This window comes from Scleropages formosus, chromosome 4, assembly GCF_900964775.1.
Source record: "Scleropages formosus chromosome 4, fSclFor1.1, whole genome shotgun sequence".
In the NCBI taxonomy this organism is placed as follows: domain Eukaryota; kingdom Metazoa; phylum Chordata; class Actinopteri; order Osteoglossiformes; family Osteoglossidae; genus Scleropages; species Scleropages formosus.
The window spans coordinates 15,262,247-15,282,360 of NC_041809.1; the positions used below are offsets into that span (position 1 = coordinate 15,262,247).

A 20,114-nucleotide genomic window follows, 5' to 3' on the forward strand; every position below is an offset into this window, starting at 1 on the left:
ATCTGGGGATGGGAATGTGCTTAAATTTTCATTTATTCTCATTTGAAATTGCTTGCCAATTGGATGCCTTCCTATATCTTTGTGCACATGTGACCTATTCCACATTGTTGAGGGAAGGGTGGATTATGTTGCACTTTTTTTAACTGAACATATGATGCTTATTCTGGCATATTTGCTGTTTATTATGAAAAAATGATTGTGCAGCTGGAAGTTTTAATTTGCTGAACCATGTATAGCAAGTGTAGGTAAATAAGTAGAGCATTTTGTTTGCAGTATTTATGGTATTCAAGCTGTATAGTTGTGTGGAACCCTGCAAGAGCATTTTCAATTCCTCTTTAAAATGAAAGCACATATTTAGTAAGGCAGTATATCATACATTTCAAATTCCCTTCAGATTTAACAATTACAGCTGACTACGGCCTTTGGGTGGGTGAGATTTTTAATGTAAATCTGAATCTTTAATCTGATTAGCTAAATTGACCAAGCTGTGTGTGTTCTTTGGGTTACCTTTAATTCTGTTGGCTGGGTTGTGTCCCCCTTATTATGCTCTACTAATGTAATACACAGCTTGCAATTAATAGTGTATATCTGGCAGTGTAAGTTACTATGATGAATAGTGTGTGTGTGTGTGTGTGTGTGTGTGTGTGGGCTGATAACGCTACATAGAGTTCATTGGAAGTGCTTTGGAGAAAAGCATCTACTAGATAAATGTAAATAGAAGAATCTCTAAAAATGATGGGATCCTGATGTTCTTGGATATTCTTCATCCCTGTGTTTGTGTATCATAATACCTTTTCCCCTCAAATCTGCATTCAGATGTTCCCTCTTGCCCCAACATCCCTTTAGTTTCATATCTGAAGGTTTGCAATGACCACAGTAAAACTAACCTAGCAAGATATATGTACTGTACCTGCAGGTAACAAATCCATATTTAGTTTGAAAATCAGTTTTGTATCATCCCACTATGATTGAAATCCTTTGGTAAATTACTGTGCTTATTGGCAAAATCATGTTGGTTCAGCAACAGCTCCATGGAAGGCATGAAAAGGAGCTGAAAGTGAGCTGCATGTAATCTAAATTTGATGACAAATGTACATGATTTTATATTGGCAACTGATCATTCCTTGTTGATTTAAAACAATCAGTCATCTTGCCAAAATCTGTTTTTAAACTACAGGTAAGTGCCTTATTCCCTTTTCAAACTGTCAATTTCAAAAAACATGTATATAAAACATCTTGGAGTATAAAATGAATTGCAAACCTCTAAGGGTCTTTTCAGTAAGCTTATGGTAGGTATTTCTTAGTGTTCATTTGTCACATTCTAGCTTAGATTTCTCCTATTCCCATAAATACTTTCCTCTTGTTTCCTCCCTGTCACTGTATTTACCTGAATGCAGATATTCAGGATTTGATTGTTTTATAAACATTTTGTGTTTTTCTGTCTTTACAGTAACTACTGTGCAGTATAAAGTCAATGTATGTTGTCTGATACACTGAAACCCACACCTACCAATATTTCTAGCTTGACTGTTGGTATTGAAGTGAAATTTGGTATTCCCAGTATTGGTCTGTCATGTCAGTTTTTGAGGTATGAGTGTTGTATTGGTTCAGTATTCTCATCACAGCAGCTTCTCACACCTTTCCTTTTTTGTAAAAAATTTTGCAGCATCAAAAACCCTCCAGATCTTCAATATTGAGATGAAGAGCAAAATGAAGGCCCATACCATGACAGATGATGTCACCTTCTGGAAGTGGATCTCCCTCAACACAGTGGCTCTAGTCACAGACAATGCTGTCTACCACTGGAGCATGGAAGGAGACTCTCAGCCAGTCAAAGTGTTTGACCGCCACTCAAGCTTGGCTGGCTGTCAAATAATCAACTACCGTACTGATGCCAAACAGAAGTGGCTGCTTCTCATTGGCATTTCAGCACAGGTGTGTTCAGTGAATGATGCACTTATCATAAATTCTGATACAACTGTATACATGCATTAGTGTTCTAGATCTATTCCATCTGAAATCCTTGACCAGAAATCTTTTATTTAATCTTCAGCAAAACCGTGTTGTTGGTGCAATGCAACTGTACTCGGTGGACAGAAAGGTGTCCCAGCCCATTGAGGGTCATGCTGCAGGCTTTGCTCAATTCAAAATGGAGGGAAATGCAGAGGAGTCCACTCTCTTCTGCTTTGCTGTTCGTGGCCAGGCTGGAGGAAAGGTACCAGCTTTCGCCATAGAGAAGACGAGACTTTTTTTTTTTTTTTTTTTTTTTTTTTTTTTTTTTTTAAAAAAAAAAAAAAAGGTCAAAAAAAGCACATACCAGCATTACTGACACTGATGATGCCTGTTCATCTTTCCCAGCTGCACATAATTGAAGTGGGGACTCCTCCTACGGGGAATCAGCCTTTTCCTAAGAAAGCAGTTGATGTGTTCTTTCCACCTGAGGCCCAGAATGACTTCCCTGTTGCAATGCAGGTATAGAATTACAGTCCATGCCTTCTGCTTCTGGCTTAAGTATGAAATTAGTCCCATACATTTACATTATGCATTTAGCAGATGCTTTATTCCAAAGCAATGTACATTTCAGAAAATTACAATTGGCGCATTACCTCAACAGGAATGAGATACAATAGACATTCTTGTACAGTCCATTTTTCCACATACCATGTGAACCAGTATCCATGAGTAGCTGCACATAGGCTTTTTCCTTTTAAAGAAATGATTTAAAAAAAAAAAATAGCTTGAACACACAAGTCCTTTTGGATTTCTACATGTCTGACACATTGGGATTCTTAACTGCTGTATTCTGTTAAATAGAATTTTTTTTAAAAAAGCATATGATGGTTCTCAAATGTAATTGAAGCCTACTTGGTTGAACAGTTTCCCCACAATTCTATCTGTATAGATAAGCTCCAAGCAGGATGTTGTGTTTCTCATCACCAAATATGGATACATCCACCTGTATGACCTTGAGACGGGCACCTGTATCTACATGAATCGAATCAGTGGTGAGACCATCTTTGTTACAGCCCCTCATGAAGCCACCGCTGGGATCATTGGGGTCAACAGAAAAGGACAGGTACCCACTTTCTCTTCTCACCTTAGCTGAAGCTTAGCTTTTTCCTGGTGAAGGGAATTGATCTGTTAAGTGCTTATCGGCAGCATAAGCAGCAGCTTAGTTTACAAGCTTTGTAGTGGGAGCCCCAGAAAATTTGCCTCCCCCCCACTTGGCAATCGTGCATCTTTTTGTTTGGGGAAGGAAAGGCTCAGTATAGATTTTCAGTCCTTTTGCCACACTGGAGGGGAGAGGTCATGGAACCTGGCTGCATACCTTTTTGTGCCCATAAGCTAGATTCTTTCAAACAGAATTGTAACAGCTTAATGTGTCCTTTTCAGAAATCCTCAATACAAAATGGTTCATAAGCTGAATGCCCTTGTATAGGCTGGGGGGGGGGGGGGTCATTCTGTTCAGGATCCTGTGACTTTTAGAATTCCCACACAGTCATTTAATTGACATTTTAAGAATCCTCCCATTAAAATTCATTAAAGGGCATCATTTAAAAGCTTATAAAATGAGGTGATTGGAGTTGTAAGAAATTACAGCAAATGATTAGCAGTGTAGTAGGATAGTGGAACTGATTTGTCTTCTGCAGGAATAGAATATAAATTAGGAAGTGATATGAATATGAAGTGTAAGATTTCATACAAAAACCAGGCCACAGACAGCATCTTACAGGTCCTTCCATTATTTGAGGAGACCTGGTCATGCAAGCTAATAATTTTATAGCAGAGCCACTTTAAATATTCAGGGTTGTTGAAAACAGATCCCGATTGTGTGTCAGAGCAGGCTAAGCCTACATCTTTCACCATGGCCTGTGATCTTTGAAAGCACTCTAGACCCTTTCTGTTAATGTCTGCTAATTTTAAAGTTCAAAAATATGTGCTCCTTTTGTGTCACAATTTGGGTCTGTTAGTCATCCAAAGTCATCAGACTGCAGGTGAGCATGGAGAATGTTCAGGAATATTAATATTGTAATTACTTAAATTTAGTTGGAGACTTGGTCTCTCTTCCATTAGAGGGTGCATGCTGAGGTGCATCTCTTCCTTTGCAAGGGGGGGGGGATTCTGCTTGCTCTGTATACATTTAGTGTGCAGTGCTGCAAGATGACCTTGAGATGAAGGAATCCCTGAAAATAACTGCAGAGCCTGGCAGCATGTGATATGGAGTGGGAGTTGCCAGCAGACATGTGTAATCCTCCCAGGGCTTTCACTCTTCCTGTAACATCTCGTTGTGTAACATAGACACACCACTTTGCCTTGGCCTGGTGACCCCTCTCAGAAAGCCAGGGCTCAGGAATTAATGCTACTGTCCTAATGCCAGACTTGATTGCATCTGCCTTTATTGGTACTCCTGGAATTGTCCTCCTTATCCTGCATATAGATGAATTTTAGAAGCATTTTGACCTGGTTTATGCTTAAATGTTCATGTTTATCCTCTCTGAATTGGAGGAAGAAGTTGGGAGTTTTATTGTTTCATGGGAATAGTTTCTACTCTGAAACAGCAGGCCCTCCCCATGACTTGCCACTCTATACATTGTGTTGCATCCTAAAATAAAGCTGTCCTATGCATAGCTACAGGCCTTATCTGCAAACTGATCCCAGAATTTGCAGCCAGAAGATTTATCTGGGAGGGGAGATTTGTATACTCAAATGGTACTGTAGAAGGGAAAAACAAAAAGTTCCTGTGACTGAGAAAAGCTTTAACCTGTCACATCCACCTTACTCTTCTGTAAACTACAGGTTCTCTCTGTGTGTGTGGAGGAGGAGAATATCATCCCCTACATTACAAACGTGCTACAGAACCCTGACCTGGCTCTGCGCATGGCTGTACGCAACAATCTAGCTGGTGCTGAAGAGCTCTTTGCTCGCAAATTCAACAATCTCTTTGCAGGAGGGAACTACTCTGAGGCAGCAAAGGTTGCAGCTAATGCACCAAAGGTAACTGCTATACCTTTCCAGACTCCACAAATGATTGAATGTACCTTATGGCTTTTTTCTTAAATGGTCATTTGAGATCTGATAGCTGTGAAAAGTATGGACTTTCTATCTGAGAGGTGGTACTTTGAGTGTCAAGGGCCATCCTGTTACAGTATTTCTGAGCAAGCTGCTTAACATGGCTTTCTCCAGTGAAATATTTGTATAATGGTAATTTCTCTGGGTAAAGAGTCATAAAGCAGTGAGATGTTTTTATATTTTTATTACAAACAATTAAATGTTCAGAATGGACCTTAGGACTGAATGAATTTGGTAAGGTATTTGTTGTACTTCATTTCATTCCTCGTGTGTGTTCATCCTGTTAGTGGTTTCAATGCACAGGAAGTCTGACCCACCCTTGTTTATCTCAGGGAATTCTACGCACCCCAGATACCATCCGGCGATTCCAAAGCGTGCCTGCCCAGCCTGGCCAGACCTCCCCCCTGCTCCAGTACTTCGGCATCCTGCTGGACCAAGGCCAGCTTAACAAGTTTGAGTCCCTGGAGCTATGTAGACCTGTCTTGCAGCAAGGCCGCAAGCAGCTGTTGGAGAAATGGCTGAAAGAAGACAAAGTATGTGCTGTTGTGTGCATCTATATGTATTGTAACTGTGACATATTTCAGATGTTGAAGTTTAATTTTAACAAATACCATAGTGTGTTGGAGCAATGAAACAAAATAGAGCTTTTTATAATCCAGAGAATGTGCTGAAATATTGCTTTACCTTTAGAAACAGCCATTGGTCTCTTGATTTATTATGTAGTTCTGTGTGACTGTGGAAAAACTCTATAAGCTTGCAGTGGCCTGTAACTGTGTCTTTGTGTCTTCATATAGCTTGAATGCTCAGAGGAACTGGGGGATCTGGTGAAATCTGTGGACCCAACTCTGGCTCTCAGTGTCTATCTGAGAGCAAATGTCCCCAACAAAGTCATCCAGTGTTTTGCTGAGACTGGGCAGTTTCCTAAAATTGTACTGTATGCCAAAAAGGTGGGTCAGTGGACAGTAATATCCTGTTTCCTTGACATGAGTTCCAGAATTTCTTTCTTTAAATTTAGTTTTTGTTACCCTTGGATGCTGTTCTGGTTAAAGAACTTAGTGAAAGGTTGTTGTGGTTGAGGCTGTTAACCCTATTGTAAACTTAGAGATTTGTGTAATCTGTTATAACATACCCTTTCTATCCTTACAGACTAGGTAATTTATCTGATGTCCAGCTGTTATAGTGAGTAAAAATGTAATGGTTTAATGTCATAAGGAACACTTATTTTGTCTCAGGTGGGCTACACCCCGGACTGGATCTTCTTGTTGAGGAATGTGATGCGCATTAGCCCAGAGCAGGGCCTACAGTTTTCCCAAATGTTGGTCCAGGATGAAGAGCCACTTGCTGACATTACACAGGTAAGAGGAAAATTTTTTTTTTTTTTTTTTAAAAATGCCAGTATCTCACATATAACACTGTTATTAGGCACTCTTTGATATGAGGTGTGCGTGCGTGCAACCCTGTGCAACATTTATGTGCTTGCAATTAAGGTGTTGTGATGGAGGCTGTAGTACCCTTGAGCCTAAATTACTTCTAGTAAAATTGCATAGCTATATAAATTGGTAAATAACTAAGTAGCGTAATATTGTAAATTGCTCTGGAGAAAAGTCAGCTAAATGAGTTGTCAGCCTTATACTTTGTCTTCCCACTTCTCAGATTGTGGATGTGTTCATGGAGTATAACCTGATCCAGCAGTGCACCTCCTTTCTGTTGGATGCACTTAAAAACAACCGGCCATCTGAGGGACCTTTGCAAACTCGCCTTCTGGAGATGAACCTAATGCATGCCCCACAGGTACTGGCCAGTGAATACTTGAACCTAGGCTGTTTTGCACCGCTCTGGTTTCAATTAGTTTTGTCTATGGATTAAGCTAACAGATTTGACTGACAAGGTTTTGTAGTTGATGCTAGGTAGTTTTTGTTTGTGTATGTTTAATGTGAATTCATTTGTTATAGGTTGCAGATGCCATTCTAGGGAACCAGATGTTTACCAACTATGACCGTGCTCACATTGCCCAGCTGTGCGAGAAGGCGGGACTGCTGCAGAGAGCCTTGGAGCACTACACAGACTTGTATGACATCAAACGAGCAGTGGTCCATACCCATTTGCTGAACCCTGAGGTACTTGCCTGAGGCAATGATGGGGCCCAGATTTTTATGGACAGCCTTTTTTCTGTGCTCTTATACTTTTGTATGTCCATTTGTATTCAGTGGCTGGTAAACTTCTTTGGCTCGCTGTCTGTGGAGGATTCCCTTGAGTGCCTGAGGGCTATGCTGTCAGCCAACATTCGCCAAAACCTGCAGATCTGTGTCCAAGTGGCCTCCAAGTACCATGAGCAGTTGTCCACCCAGGCCCTGACTGAACTGTTTGAGTCCTTCAAGAGCTTTGAGGGTATTGTGTTCTGAACTCATGCTGTCTGATATACGCTAAGAAGTAAATGAAATGCAGTTGCGTTAAGGACTTTGTATCTCAAGGTTGTATCATAAAAATATACTAGTTACGGTTAATGTAGCAACGAGTAGCAGTTGTGGAAAAATGGAACTAGTGAAAAATCACAAATTAGGTATCTGTACTCTATACCTTGAGACATTAAATTGCTTTTTTTTTTTTTAGCAGATGTCATACTGCTGTAACTGGAAACAAAGCTAGGGATAATCATGCAGACTAGCAAAAAATTAACAATTGCTAAAGCAGCATTATGCTATTTTACAGTTGACAGTAAAGGTCAAGTTGATGCAGAAATATTGGGAAAAGCAAACCTAAAACTTAGCTACATTTAAATGTGTGTTGGTGCTTCGCTGGGAAATCAAGTGTGCTAGAATGAGGTCTAAAATTAATTCTGAAATTACTTTGTCTTTTTAAAAAAAGTGGATGTCATTAAACTCTTGTTTAAAGAATGGTACTGCTTGCTTAAAGCCAAGATGAACTAATTTTTATTAATGGTACTGATCTTGTTTCAGGTCTGTTCTACTTCTTGGGTTCTATTGTAAACTTCAGCCAAGACCCTGAGGTCCACTTCAAGTACATTCAAGCAGCCTGTAAAACGGGCCAAATCAAAGAGGTTGAAAGGATCTGCCGAGAGAGCAATTGCTATGATCCAGAGCGGGTGAAGAACTTCTTGAAGGTAACTGCAAACTTGGAGAAGTAAGATGAGTAGAGCATTCTTCAAAACTTAAACTGGGGTTCTCAGTCATGGTCCTTGTGGTCTTGCACTCTTTGAATGTTTGCTCTAACCACAAAAAAAGCTTGCCTCTTGAGCCAAAGCAGGTGATTAAGTGTATATGTGTTGCAATCATTGATTTAATTCCTGTTACGAACATCAGTTAGATTTTTTTGGAACATTTTCCATTTTTTGACAAATGCTCCTGTCTTGCCTGATGCACAGATTGAGCATGTCACTCTTCTACATGTAAAGCAGAACACAACACACACCAAATAGCTGGTTGTGGCAGTGCCTTTATTCAGTCATTCTAGTGTATTCAATTTTAATGGTGCTTCCAGTTAAGTCCCATGACAGTGGTGTCCTGTCCAGTGTTCCCTGGCTCACGCAGCATTTCCATGATGGAGCGACATGGAAACCCTACACTATATATCAGCTGTTGATGGAAAAAATTTATACCAAACTTTAAAACAGAATCTAACTTGTAAATAAACTGAGGGATTAAACTAAAGATCATGCTATAGTGGGACTTTCAGACAACTTAAATTGTAAGTACACTTTGGGGCCCCAACTCTAATTTGAGGTACAGTTCTAACTAACCCTAAGAGAGAACCCTTACAGCATACACCACTTGTTCTCTCTAGACCCCCCCCCCCCCCCCCCCCCGTCCTGTAATTGTTTGTACTTCTGTCAAATCAGTGTACTACCATGTACCAGCTTTTGTCATTCAATGTCTCTGTACTCAATCCAAAAGTTTTTTTTTTTTTTTTTTTCCCCCCCCCCCCCCCCCCCTCCACTTGAAGTGTTTAATTAGTTACATGGTTTAGAATTTCCCAGTCATCAGTGACATTCAGCTGTTGTATTAGGGCTTGACGCATGCCTCTGCTTTACAATGCATACTGCTAATGGGGGGGGTGATTGTCAGAACTATTATGAGTAGATTCAGTAGCTTTATGAAGCCAGCACCAAATCTTCCCAGTGTTGGTAACAAGTGTACATCAACTCTTTCCTGATGATAGCTATCTCTTGTGCTTTTCCCTTTGTCTTTGGAATGGGCAGGACGTGTACCAGGTAAATCTATCAGTGCAGGATTCTCAATTTACTTTCATCCCTTCCTAGTTACAGGATTAAACCTGGGATTTGTATCATGCATATTGTGACAGTAACAATGCCTTAGACAATCTCACCCAACTGTACCCCATGTTCAAGTTTTCCTTGAGTGAGGGTTTTTTTTTTTTTTTTTTTTAAAAGGAAGCTTGTTTTTAGGTAGTGTTTTTAGGCTTGCTTGTATCAGCAAGTTTTAGTCACCTGTCAATAGGATCCAGATATCAAGGTTAGGTTTGTGACCCTTATTTAGAATTGCTTGGTTTTGTATGGGAGTAAAATCTTTCTTTCCACTTGTGCATAGATATTGTCTACTTCCTAGTAGACTGCTGCTGCTCTTACAGATACTATAGCAATGATGCTGTGATTGGAAATTTTCAGAATCACTTGCTCACAAATTTTTAACTTTTTTCCCTCCTTTTAAAAAAATCTGTTCAACTTTAAATCTTGACTGGGAGAAGCCCTTCGTAATTGAGTGCTTACCATCATGGACCCAGCCTTAACTTTTAAGGAATGTCCATTGCACAATCCCAGAGTATTAATCCTGTAGATTATTGATGGCAGCTGCATAGTGCAAGAAGTTATAAAGAGGGAATGTGAAATTCGATTGTGGTCTGGTTATTGTGTGTGTGTGTGTGTGTGTGTGTGGGGCAGTAAGGAGGGAACCCCTGTCAAATTTGTGTATGTGTGCATTGACCACACCTCTAGATCCTCAATGATTTTGTTACTCCCTTTTTACATTTACTCAGTCTGCACCAATTAACCATCATTTAATCTTAAATTGTGACAGCTTCATTTGACATTTTTCCCTTGTCCCCCTCAATATTGTCATTTTGACAGGGTTATTGTTTCAGTTACAAAATGACACACCAGTTTAATTTGTGTTTTTTTTTGTTTTTTTTTTTTTCTCCATTCACAATTGTAAGAGGCAACAGTTTAGTCAAATCTGTAGTGGACAGCTTTATAGATTATCAGTGCATAGTATTTCCTTGGGTCTAATAAACAAGCTACATATTAAGTTTTTTTTTGGGGGGGGGGGGGGTAAGGTAGACGCAGTGCTTGGTGGACTTTCAGTCTTTTCTCATACATCTTAGTGGGTGGGTTAGAGCATAGACTGCTTCCTAGTTTGTCTATAGAAGTTGCACTAAACCAGGCAGGTTTGACTGTGATTACAGTAGATTTTGTTTAGCTGTTATGTTTTTGGTACAATTCTTTGAGCTCTCTTTCCCTTCCCCTCTAACAGGAGGCTAAGCTGACAGACCAGCTACCCCTCATCATTGTGTGTGACCGGTTTGACTTTGTCCACGACCTGGTCCTCTACCTGTACCGCAACAACCTGCAGAAATACATAGAAATCTATGTGCAGAAGGTTAGCTGATTTGCCCTGAGTTCCTTGTGTGTTTGGACTTAAGTTACTATAAAAAATGCCAGTGCATCAAAACTTCCTGATGACAAGTTGCTGCCATACAGGTGAACCCCAGCAGACTTCCAGTAGTGATTGGTGGGCTTCTGGATGTGGACTGCTCTGAGGATGTTATCAAGAATCTCATTTTGGTGGTGCGAGGCCAGTTCTCCACTGATGAGCTGGTGGCTGAAGTTGAGAAGAGGAACAGGTACAACCACTGGACTGGAAGCTACTGACTTTCCTCCTCTTCTCCCCCCCCCCCCCCCCCCAGAAATCTGATTTTATGTACTTGTTATATGGAAGGTGGAATTAAATACAAAACTCTTCTAGCTTGAATACTCAAATGTAGACTTATCTATAGGCTGAAGCTCCTGCTTCCTTGGTTGGAGGCCCGCATCCATGAGGGCTGCGAGGAGCCAGCCACTCACAATGCCTTGGCCAAGATCTACATTGACAGTAACAACAACCCAGAGCGCTTCCTGCGGGAGAACCCATACTATGACAGCCGTGTGGTGGGCAAGTACTGTGAGAAGAGAGACCCTCACTTGGCCTGTGTTGCTTATGAACGAGGACAGTGTGACCAAGAGCTCATTCATGTAAGCATCTGTCTGATACGCCTGTTTTGTAAACTCAGAATTTACAAATTTGATTTTGAAACTTAATCTGTAACTTGTGCTCTTGATACAGGTCTGCAATGAAAATTCCCTCTTCAAGAGTCTGTCCCGCTACCTGGTACGTCGTCGAGACCCTGAGCTGTGGGCTAGTGTGTTGCTGGAGAGCAACCCCTACAGAAGGCCTCTTATTGATCAGGTGAGTCAGCTTCCTGTAAACACAGTAAAACATCAGCATTTTGCTGCTGCTTTAAGCATCCAGACTTCTTCCTTAAACTTGGTTTATGCATTTCTTGGCAGGTTGTCCAGACTGCTCTGTCAGAAACGCAAGACCCAGAAGAGGTGTCTGTCACAGTCAAGGCCTTCATGACTGCAGACCTTCCCAATGAACTCATTGAACTTTTGGAAAAGATTGTTTTGGATAATTCAGTTTTCAGTGAGCACAGGTGGAGACAGATTTATATTGAAACTCTTGCTATCAATGAATTGGTCTGCATTTCTCCAAGAATGTCAACACTAATATTAATTTTTGCTTGCAGAAATCTACAAAACCTCCTCATTCTTACAGCTATTAAAGCTGACAGGACTCGTGTGATGGAGTACATCAACCGTTTGGACAATTATGATGCCCCAGATATTGCAAACATTGCAATTAGCAATGAACTGTTCGAGGAAGCCTTTGCAATTTTCAGGAAGTTTGATGTCAACACCTCTGCAATACAAGTAAGACTGGCAGTCAGCTTTTCATTAATAAAACCTACTGCATTTCCATGTAAATTCCCATATGCTTAATGTACTCTGCTGGCTTTTTTCTTTTTTTTTGTTAGGTTCTCATTGAGCATATTGGGAACCTTGATCGGGCCTATGAATTTGCTGAGCGCTGCAATGAGCCAGCTGTGTGGAGCCAGCTGGCTAAGGCACAGCTGCAGAAGGGCCTGGTGAAAGAAGCCATCGACTCCTACATCAAAGCTGATGACCCCTCTGCCTATATGGAGGTGGTGCAGGCAGCCAGCCATAGTGGTAAGAGACAGAGCTTTTCCTTTGAAGCTGTATTTGTGATCAGGAAGACAGCTTCAGTGTGAAGTGTAGAAAGTGGTTCATAATATTGACATAATATTGATTCAAGGAAATTGGGAGGATCTGGTGAAGTTCCTGCAGATGGCCCGCAAGAAAGCTCGTGAGTCGTATGTGGAGACTGAGCTAATATTTGCTCTAGCCAAAACCAACCGCCTGGCTGAGCTTGAGGAATTCATCAATGGACCAAACAATGCTCACATCCAGCAAGTATGTCTCATGTCCATCTTATGTCCTTATTTTAAGGCAGTTTGAAGAGGGGGGGGGGGGGAAAAAGCCTGACTCCGAGTTTCGTTGTTGTAGGTTGGTGACCGGTGCTATGATGAGAAAATGTATGAAGCCGCTAAGTTACTGTACAACAATGTTTCCAACTTTGGACGATTAGCTTCTACTCTGGTCCACCTTGGAGAATATCAGGCTGCGGTGGATGGGGCCCGAAAGGCTAACAGCACACGCACATGGAAGGAGGCAAGTTATTGACCTATTTCAACCTTTTGGAGTTCTGCTATTCAGTAGACTTCTCATTTTCCTAAACTTTGGTTTGCTCCTCTCCAGGTGTGCTTTGCCTGTGTGGATGGCAAGGAATTCCGTTTAGCTCAGATGTGCGGCCTTCACATTGTGGTCCATGCTGATGAGCTGGAGGAGCTTATCAACTATTACCAGGTAATGTGAAACAATTCTGGCCTTAGCCTAGCCAAGGGGACATTCTTTTCATTACTATGTACTCCAGCTTGAAGCGTCCACTGATGAAAGGTTTTTGTCTACACCACTAGGACCGTGGCTACTTTGAAGAACTGATCACCATGTTAGAGGCTGCCCTGGGGCTGGAGAGGGCTCACATGGGTATGTTCACTGAGCTGGCAATCCTCTACTCAAAGTTTAAGCCACAGAAGATGAGGGAACACCTGGAGCTCTTCTGGTCCCGTGTTAATATTCCTAAGGTAAGCTGAAAGCCATAACATTAGTAGAGTCAGGCAGTGTGGTTTGAATGTTACTTCCTTAAGGTGGCTGCTGCTAATGTGGTCAGTTTGTGTTTCAGGTTTTGAGGGCTGCTGAACAGGCTCACTTGTGGGCAGAGTTGGTGTTCCTGTATGATAAATATGAGGAGTATGACAATGCCATTATCACCATGATGAACCACCCAACAGATGCTTGGAAAGAAGGACAGTTTAAAGACATTATCACAAAGGTATGGTTGAGCAGAGTATACTTTTTTGCCCATCTTGGGAGGAGGTCATCTTTTCAGTTAATAATGGTATGTTTCATTTTGTTCATAGGTTGCCAATGTGGAGCTTTACTATAAAGCAGTCCAGTTCTACTTGGAGTTCAAGCCTCTGCTCCTGAACGATCTGCTTATAGTTCTGTCCCCACGACTTGACCACTCTCGTTCTGTCAACTTCTTCACCAAGGTAATCCCTCCACCCTCTTAGACCCAGTCTCCCACAGATGCTTAACCTACTGATCTGGGTTGTGACTTTGTATTGCATTACATTTGTAATAAACTGACTATTTGAGGTGTTTTTACATTTACATTGGTGGCACAGCGAGTAGCGCTACTGCCTCACAGTGCCTGGATGGTGCAAGAGAACATGGGTTCAATCCCCACTCAGTCTGTGTGGAGTTTGCATGTTCTCCCCGTCTGTGTGGGTTTACTCTCACAGTCCAGGTTCCCCCATCTTGTGTGAGTGACAGTGTGTTCCACTGATGTATGGATGTGACCCATTGTAAGTAGTGTATCTAGCAGTGTAAGTCACCTTGGTGAAAAGGTGTGTGAGCTAGTAACACTACATAGCATCCATTGTAAGTCACTATGGAGAAAAGTGTAAGTGAATAAATCTAAATGTTTTTATACAATGATGCTGTTAAATAACAAAAGCAAATGACATGTTTGTTTACCCTTGTAGGTCAAACAACTGCCACTGGTAAAACCTTACTTGCGGTCTGTACAGAACCACAACAACAAGTCAGTTAATGAGGCACTCAACAATCTTTTCATCACAGAGGAAGATTATCAGGTGAGAATGTGGAAAGGTTAAAGCATGCCCTTCACACTTGTTTTCTACAACAGAAGAGTGATTGTACAGATGGGCTACTGGAGGCTCAATTCAAATATGCCAAATATTAAAGACTAAAGGAATTCCTCATCTCATAGGCTCTGCGAACATCCATAGATGCGTATGATAACTTCGATAACATCTCCCTGGCTCAGCGCTTGGAGAAGCATGAACTCATTGAATTCAGGAGAATTGCTGCCTACCTTTTCAAAGGCAACAACCGCTGGAAGCAAAGTGTGGAGCTTTGCAAGAAGGACAAACTCTACAAGGTATTTATTTTAGGCTCTTAGGAATGGTTCCCTAAATGTTGTAGCATCTGTTTTATTTTTATAAATTCAGATGAAGCCCATTATGTACAGTTGTGCTTGTAAAATGAGTAAAACACAACTGAACTTTAAATGTCCTACCCAGGATGCCATGCAGTATGCATCAGAGTCCAAGGATACAGAGTTGGCAGAGGAGCTGCTCCAGTGGTTCCTGCAGGAGGGGAAGAAGGAGTGCTTTGCTGCATGCCTGTTCACATGCTATGATCTACTGCGGCCTGACGTGGTTTTGGAGACGGCATGGAGGCACAACATCATGGACTTCTCCATGCCCTATTTCATCCAGGTCATGCGGGAGTATCTGACCAAGGTGAGCTATGCACAGTGAGCATGCCAGTGTGTCTGGCATCCTCTTGAAGAAATGGCAGCATTGTGGGTTTTACCTAAACTTTTACAGGATCTGTGTATTTATTTTGTGAATTATTGACCTGCTTGTGTTCACCCAAGTCAGTCTTTCAACAGCCATTTTTCTATAAAAAGCTCTCAGCCCACTTCCCCTTACATCTGTAACTTTTTTTTAATTTGGTTATTGCCTCCACCTGTGCAAAAGTGACTCGAGTTATGTTAAGTGGTTCTCTTATATACAGTGCATGAATTTGTCTTCAGCTTGCAGATTTACTGTTTCAACTATTTTATAGTATAACATTCAAGAGTTAAATGAAAGTGAATTGTCATTGCAGTTCAGAAATGTAACTAAGCATTACCCTTAACACATCTTATAGTTGGTAAAGACAGATTTATGGTTTAGCTTAATTTCTTTATTGAATGCTTTCTCCGCGCCAGTTCCGCAACATCCCAACCACCTCTCATTAAAACTCAGTTCAGCGAGCCGACATGTAATGTAAATAACGGCACAAGTGGAAAACACAGCAGGGGCACCACCTATCAGGACCACCTGCTACAACCTCCGACCCTGTTCCCGCCCATAAATACACCCTCGTCAAACACTCCATTCCACATCTAACCTTTACAAGCTCCCTGACGATGCTTCCAACAGGAGAAGCGAGACGTTGGAACCAATGTCCCACACAACATAGTTTAATCCAGAAGTACAAAACTCCCAGTCAGTTGACACCAACTGCAGAAGCCTACAGGCTTTGATATAAAGTAATGCAGTTTGTGCAGCTAAGCAGCAGGACACTTGTTTGTAATGACTGGATGCCGGATGTAGTGCAACAAATGTTCATTTGAAGGATCTCTAGTAGAATCACATGGTTTCCAGTAGAGGCACCTGTTAATGTCAGAATGTTGAATGCATTGTAATTAGTGTGACACTTTTACCCTCAATTACTAGTAGTAACAGTATGCAACTGAACCATAATCATCCATAGCAGTTGCTGTCATAAGTATTCTCTTGCATGACTAATGAGAAATCCAAATAAATCTGCAACCAGTGCGCAAGGACTGTCTTTTCTTCATCTTCTGTAATTTTTTTTTTGTGTGGAAATCAGTGTTTTGTTAGTCAATGCCATCTCCTCTTGCTTGCTCACTTCTGTGCAAAATGGAGTTTGTTTTCTAAGCTGCACCTCTTGAATTTCCTTTCAGGTTGATGCAATTAAGGAAAAGGTGAAAAGTTTTTATTTAATTTTTTTTTTTTTTAGTTGGACTGAAACCAAGAATCTGCATGAGTCCCCCCCCCATGTTACACTGCTGCTTTTAAAATGACATTCACTAGCCTCCCCGGAGTGTTCTCTAAACCTAAGTGTAGTGTAGCCAGAGTTGTAGAAGGATCAGTGCATTAGCCAGTAGTGACTAATTAACCAATAGCATAGGGGGAATGAACGTACTGAACAGCAGTCTGCCATTGGTTCCAGTCCTCTTTCACCATATCAACACCACTGAATCAGGCGCCCAGGAAACCTGAGATGTTTGAGTAAGTGGGCCAGAGCCTTGGTGTAAAGTACACCCTGTAGTTTTTCACCGTGGCCAAATAGATGGAGTCTGCTTGTCCCTGGATTAGATGAGCCTACCCTTAAGGACTGCAAACCAGTTGTAGATTGCTCTTAACAGTTAATCTTAAGGTAGGAAATCTACTGCATGCATGAGAGGTTTATGAAGTGACCGTTCTTTTCAGAATTTTGTATTTTTGTACTTGAAAGGCCATAGTAACTATAGACATATGTTGGGATCTGTAACTGGTTAGAGAAATTTCTATTGAGCCCTGAATTTACTAGTTAAACCTAAACTAGTTCCTTGTGCAGTGAAGGAAAAATTTTTAATCTTACAAAAGATGTGTAGATGGTAAGGTTCCCCCCCCCCCCCCAAGGCTGCTAGTAGCAGTACTTGTAAGACTGCCACTTCTAAAAATGGAGGCATTAGAATACAAATTATCACCAGCACAAGGTTAATTGCACTAAGGGTCTCTGGATATGCATATCCATAGGCTGACTCCGGAGTACTGTAGCTCTGAACTGGGCATTACTAAACACTTTCTCTTTACACAAACTGCACAGTAATCCTTTTTTCTATGTTGGGAAAATTTATCTAGAATGCAGACTGAAAAGTTCAGGTCCTTCACTGACTTTGAGAGCATGTGTGTGAGAGTGAACAGCAGGAATTAAAACTGAAACATGCCCTGTGGTTTCTGCCAGTATGAAACAAGCATGCGTGCCCTTTAGCAGTGAAAGTGGTGCTGTCAACAGAATAGGAGGCATTGCTACTGGCTGTGTCTGCTTTCCTGAAGCCTTGAATGCCTGTACAAACCATCTTCAGCACTCACTACTTGCACTGGTTTTTCAGCCTTTCTTCCATCCACACATTTTAACAAAGGAGTAACATAAATAGCATGACTCTCCTTCTTTCTATGATGCCACAGTTTGACATGTGGAAAGAGCCTTTTTAAACGACTTACTAATTTGCCTCTAAAGTATGTATGGAACTGAACCCAGTTTTTAGGATTGGTCTTGAGGGGGCATGTATGTTAATATGAATGTTGGAAGTACAAAGTTACGTGCCTGTACTGTTAATGATTTTCTGCTTTGAAGCCCTTGCCATTTTCTTTCACTTTTCCTTGTTTAAAGCCCAGTTAAAACAGCTTTCATGGATCTGCTAATTTGCTATACCTCTTAAACTTCTTGGTCTAGAGGTCCTATATGAAACGATTGCTTGCCTGCAGGATAAATTAGACTAATTGGTTGCTATACAAGTATGGTTTGTTGTCCTACAGTGTGCTCTTGAGGGTGCTGCGGTGTAACAAATTTGATGGCCTATTGACACTAGTGAATGGCAGCCTCTAGTGGTGAAACTGCTTGTATTCTGCACGGGTTTGGTTCTTTACATACACTTCGTATTAACGTAAGCAGAAACAAGAACAGACTGGATGGTGGGACCATTATGAACGCTTGTGTTTTAATTTAGAAAAGTTAATGACCGTATTAATCCATTTGATCCTACAGAAGATACAGTGGTGTGTGGTTTTCAGTAAAAGGGAGACAATGCTGTGGGTTTCAACTTGAATGGCCCCTGCTCACTGTATTGGCATCTATGCACAGGCCCCTTCAGAGCAGCTTCCCACACATTAGAGGACATGGACCCACAAATTTGTCCTCATCTGAAGCATTTATGTCTGGAATGGTCCCACTCATCTGTTACTTGGTCAGTGAAAAATCAGGTTATAATAAAGGAAGACTGAAGGCTTCTTTCAGCACTTCTCCTGGGACTTCCCCTATGTTAGCTCATTGCCCTGGTTTTGTCTGTTCCAGGTGGACAAACTGGATGCCTCAGAGTCACTGAGGAAAGAAGAGGAGCAGGCTACAGAGACTCAACCCATCGTTTATGGTGAGACTTCTCCAGTGGGCCTTGTGCAAATTCACACACCTGCATTTGTCCTTAGCATGATACTTATCAGACACTTCAAAGTGACTTCCAATGAACTGTGCATCAGCCCACACACCTTAGTCACCAAGGTGACTTGCACTGCTAGATACACTTACAAAGGTTCACTCATTCATACATCAGTGGAACAAGCTCTGTCACTCACACTATGGGGGAACCTGACAGCATGTCTTTGGACTGTGGGAGGAAACTGGAGTACCCAAAGAACTCACGCAGACAGAACATGCAAACTTCACACAGGCTGAGTGGGGATTGAACCCATTGTGCTTTTGCACCACCCGGGTGCTGAGACAGCAGCTCTACTCATAAGATCCACTTCATGTTAACTTGTACCGATGTCCCTTTTGTACCAGAAGTGCATTTGTTTTGTGTACAGTAACACATTAATTCAGGTTTTCAGCACAACATAAAGGAAATAAATGCTAACTTTAATGTCACAAAGGATTGTTGTGCCAAGTAAATTCAGGTTAAGTGCCTTTGAGTATTAGAACCACATCTGAAATTGAGTAATGTTTCTCAACTTTAAGATGAATACAAGAGCTAGTGGTATATGGAGGTGTGATTTGTGTTAATGTATGAATTTTGCAGGCACACCCCAACTGATGCTCACTGCAGGGCCCAGTGTGGCTGTCCCTCCACAGCAAGCTTATGGCTACGGCTACACAGCACCACCTGCCTACGGCCAGCACCCTCAGCCCCAGCCAGGCTTTGGCTACGGCATGTAAAGTCCCATACCGGGAGACACCCATCCATCTGTTCCTTGGTTCTCCACCAGCTTTGTTCTGATTCGCTCACAAAGGATTCCAACAAGCAGTCGTTTTTGTCTTTAATCATGAAGGACAATTTATTTTTGTTAAAGGATCAAGTTAATTTTTTCAACATTCCGTATTCACTAGAATGATTATTTTTGGCTTTATTTTAAAGGGGAATTGTCAAGGTATATTTGAGGGCTTGTGAAAAGAACAGGTCCTCTTGATTCAAGGTCTGTTGTGAAGAATCTGATTTGCACTCTAGGGAGAAGAAACTAATGTAGAATCTCTTCATTCTGTGAGCAGCTTTTTCTCTGTAAAATGCATTTGGTTGTGTATTCAGAAACACATTTCAGTATGATTGCTTCCATGACTAAACACTAAATGCCATATCCTGTACAACTGTAGTTGTATAAAAAGTAAAATTAATGCACAGACATGATTTAAATTCTAATCTTCCCAGCCTATGCAGGTTATTGAATTAACAGTGTAAAAGTTTGTCTTTTTTTGTTCACTCCATGTGTTAACAGGTGACCTTTTGTTGTGCTGTATACAGTGCTATTGTGTGGGACCATTCCATTTTGAGAACAGGGGAAAGTAAAATTCTCCTGAACTGTCTTTACTAGCCCCTTCCTTGTGCTGAGGTTTGTGTATGCTGGATATTGTGGTGTACTAGGTCACTTTTGAGTGTACAGAGGAGAGAATTTTAAAATCTAACCACCATGCTGTCCTA

The 20,114-nt window shown here is 41.3% G+C and overlaps 1 protein-coding gene across 2 annotated transcripts in view; it reads left to right on the forward strand.

Moving 5' to 3' along the window:
- cltca (clathrin, heavy chain a (Hc)) overlaps positions 1–20,075 on the forward strand; it is a 35,677-nt gene extending 15,602 nt beyond the window's left edge. Inside the window, exons 3-33 of one of the 2 annotated variants that reach the window (XM_018755350.2) lie at positions 1,667–1,935; positions 2,054–2,215; positions 2,359–2,472; positions 2,903–3,076; positions 4,798–4,995; positions 5,403–5,603; positions 5,865–6,017; positions 6,303–6,425; positions 6,724–6,861; positions 7,023–7,187; positions 7,278–7,458; positions 8,028–8,191; positions 10,575–10,700; positions 10,802–10,944; positions 11,098–11,332; positions 11,424–11,546; positions 11,648–11,793; positions 11,887–12,070; positions 12,175–12,367; positions 12,474–12,631; positions 12,725–12,889; positions 12,977–13,084; positions 13,195–13,362; positions 13,461–13,610; positions 13,699–13,830; positions 14,326–14,436; positions 14,574–14,744; positions 14,887–15,108; positions 16,344–16,364; positions 18,500–18,575; positions 19,221–20,075. In XM_018755350.2, the coding sequence (XP_018610866.1) occupies positions 1,667–1,935; positions 2,054–2,215; positions 2,359–2,472; positions 2,903–3,076; positions 4,798–4,995; positions 5,403–5,603; positions 5,865–6,017; positions 6,303–6,425; positions 6,724–6,861; positions 7,023–7,187; positions 7,278–7,458; positions 8,028–8,191; positions 10,575–10,700; positions 10,802–10,944; positions 11,098–11,332; positions 11,424–11,546; positions 11,648–11,793; positions 11,887–12,070; positions 12,175–12,367; positions 12,474–12,631; positions 12,725–12,889; positions 12,977–13,084; positions 13,195–13,362; positions 13,461–13,610; positions 13,699–13,830; positions 14,326–14,436; positions 14,574–14,744; positions 14,887–15,108; positions 16,344–16,364; positions 18,500–18,575; positions 19,221–19,357 (4,811 nt within the window). In that variant the 3' untranslated portion in view covers positions 19,358–20,075. The remainder of the gene's footprint in view (positions 1–1,666; positions 1,936–2,053; positions 2,216–2,358; positions 2,473–2,902; positions 3,077–4,797; positions 4,996–5,402; positions 5,604–5,864; positions 6,018–6,302; positions 6,426–6,723; positions 6,862–7,022; positions 7,188–7,277; positions 7,459–8,027; positions 8,192–10,574; positions 10,701–10,801; positions 10,945–11,097; positions 11,333–11,423; positions 11,547–11,647; positions 11,794–11,886; positions 12,071–12,174; positions 12,368–12,473; positions 12,632–12,724; positions 12,890–12,976; positions 13,085–13,194; positions 13,363–13,460; positions 13,611–13,698; positions 13,831–14,325; positions 14,437–14,573; positions 14,745–14,886; positions 15,109–16,343; positions 16,365–18,499; positions 18,576–19,220) is intronic. The other variant, XM_018755351.2, reaches the window with a different exon arrangement.
- Positions 20,076–20,114: the final 39 nt, after the last annotated feature.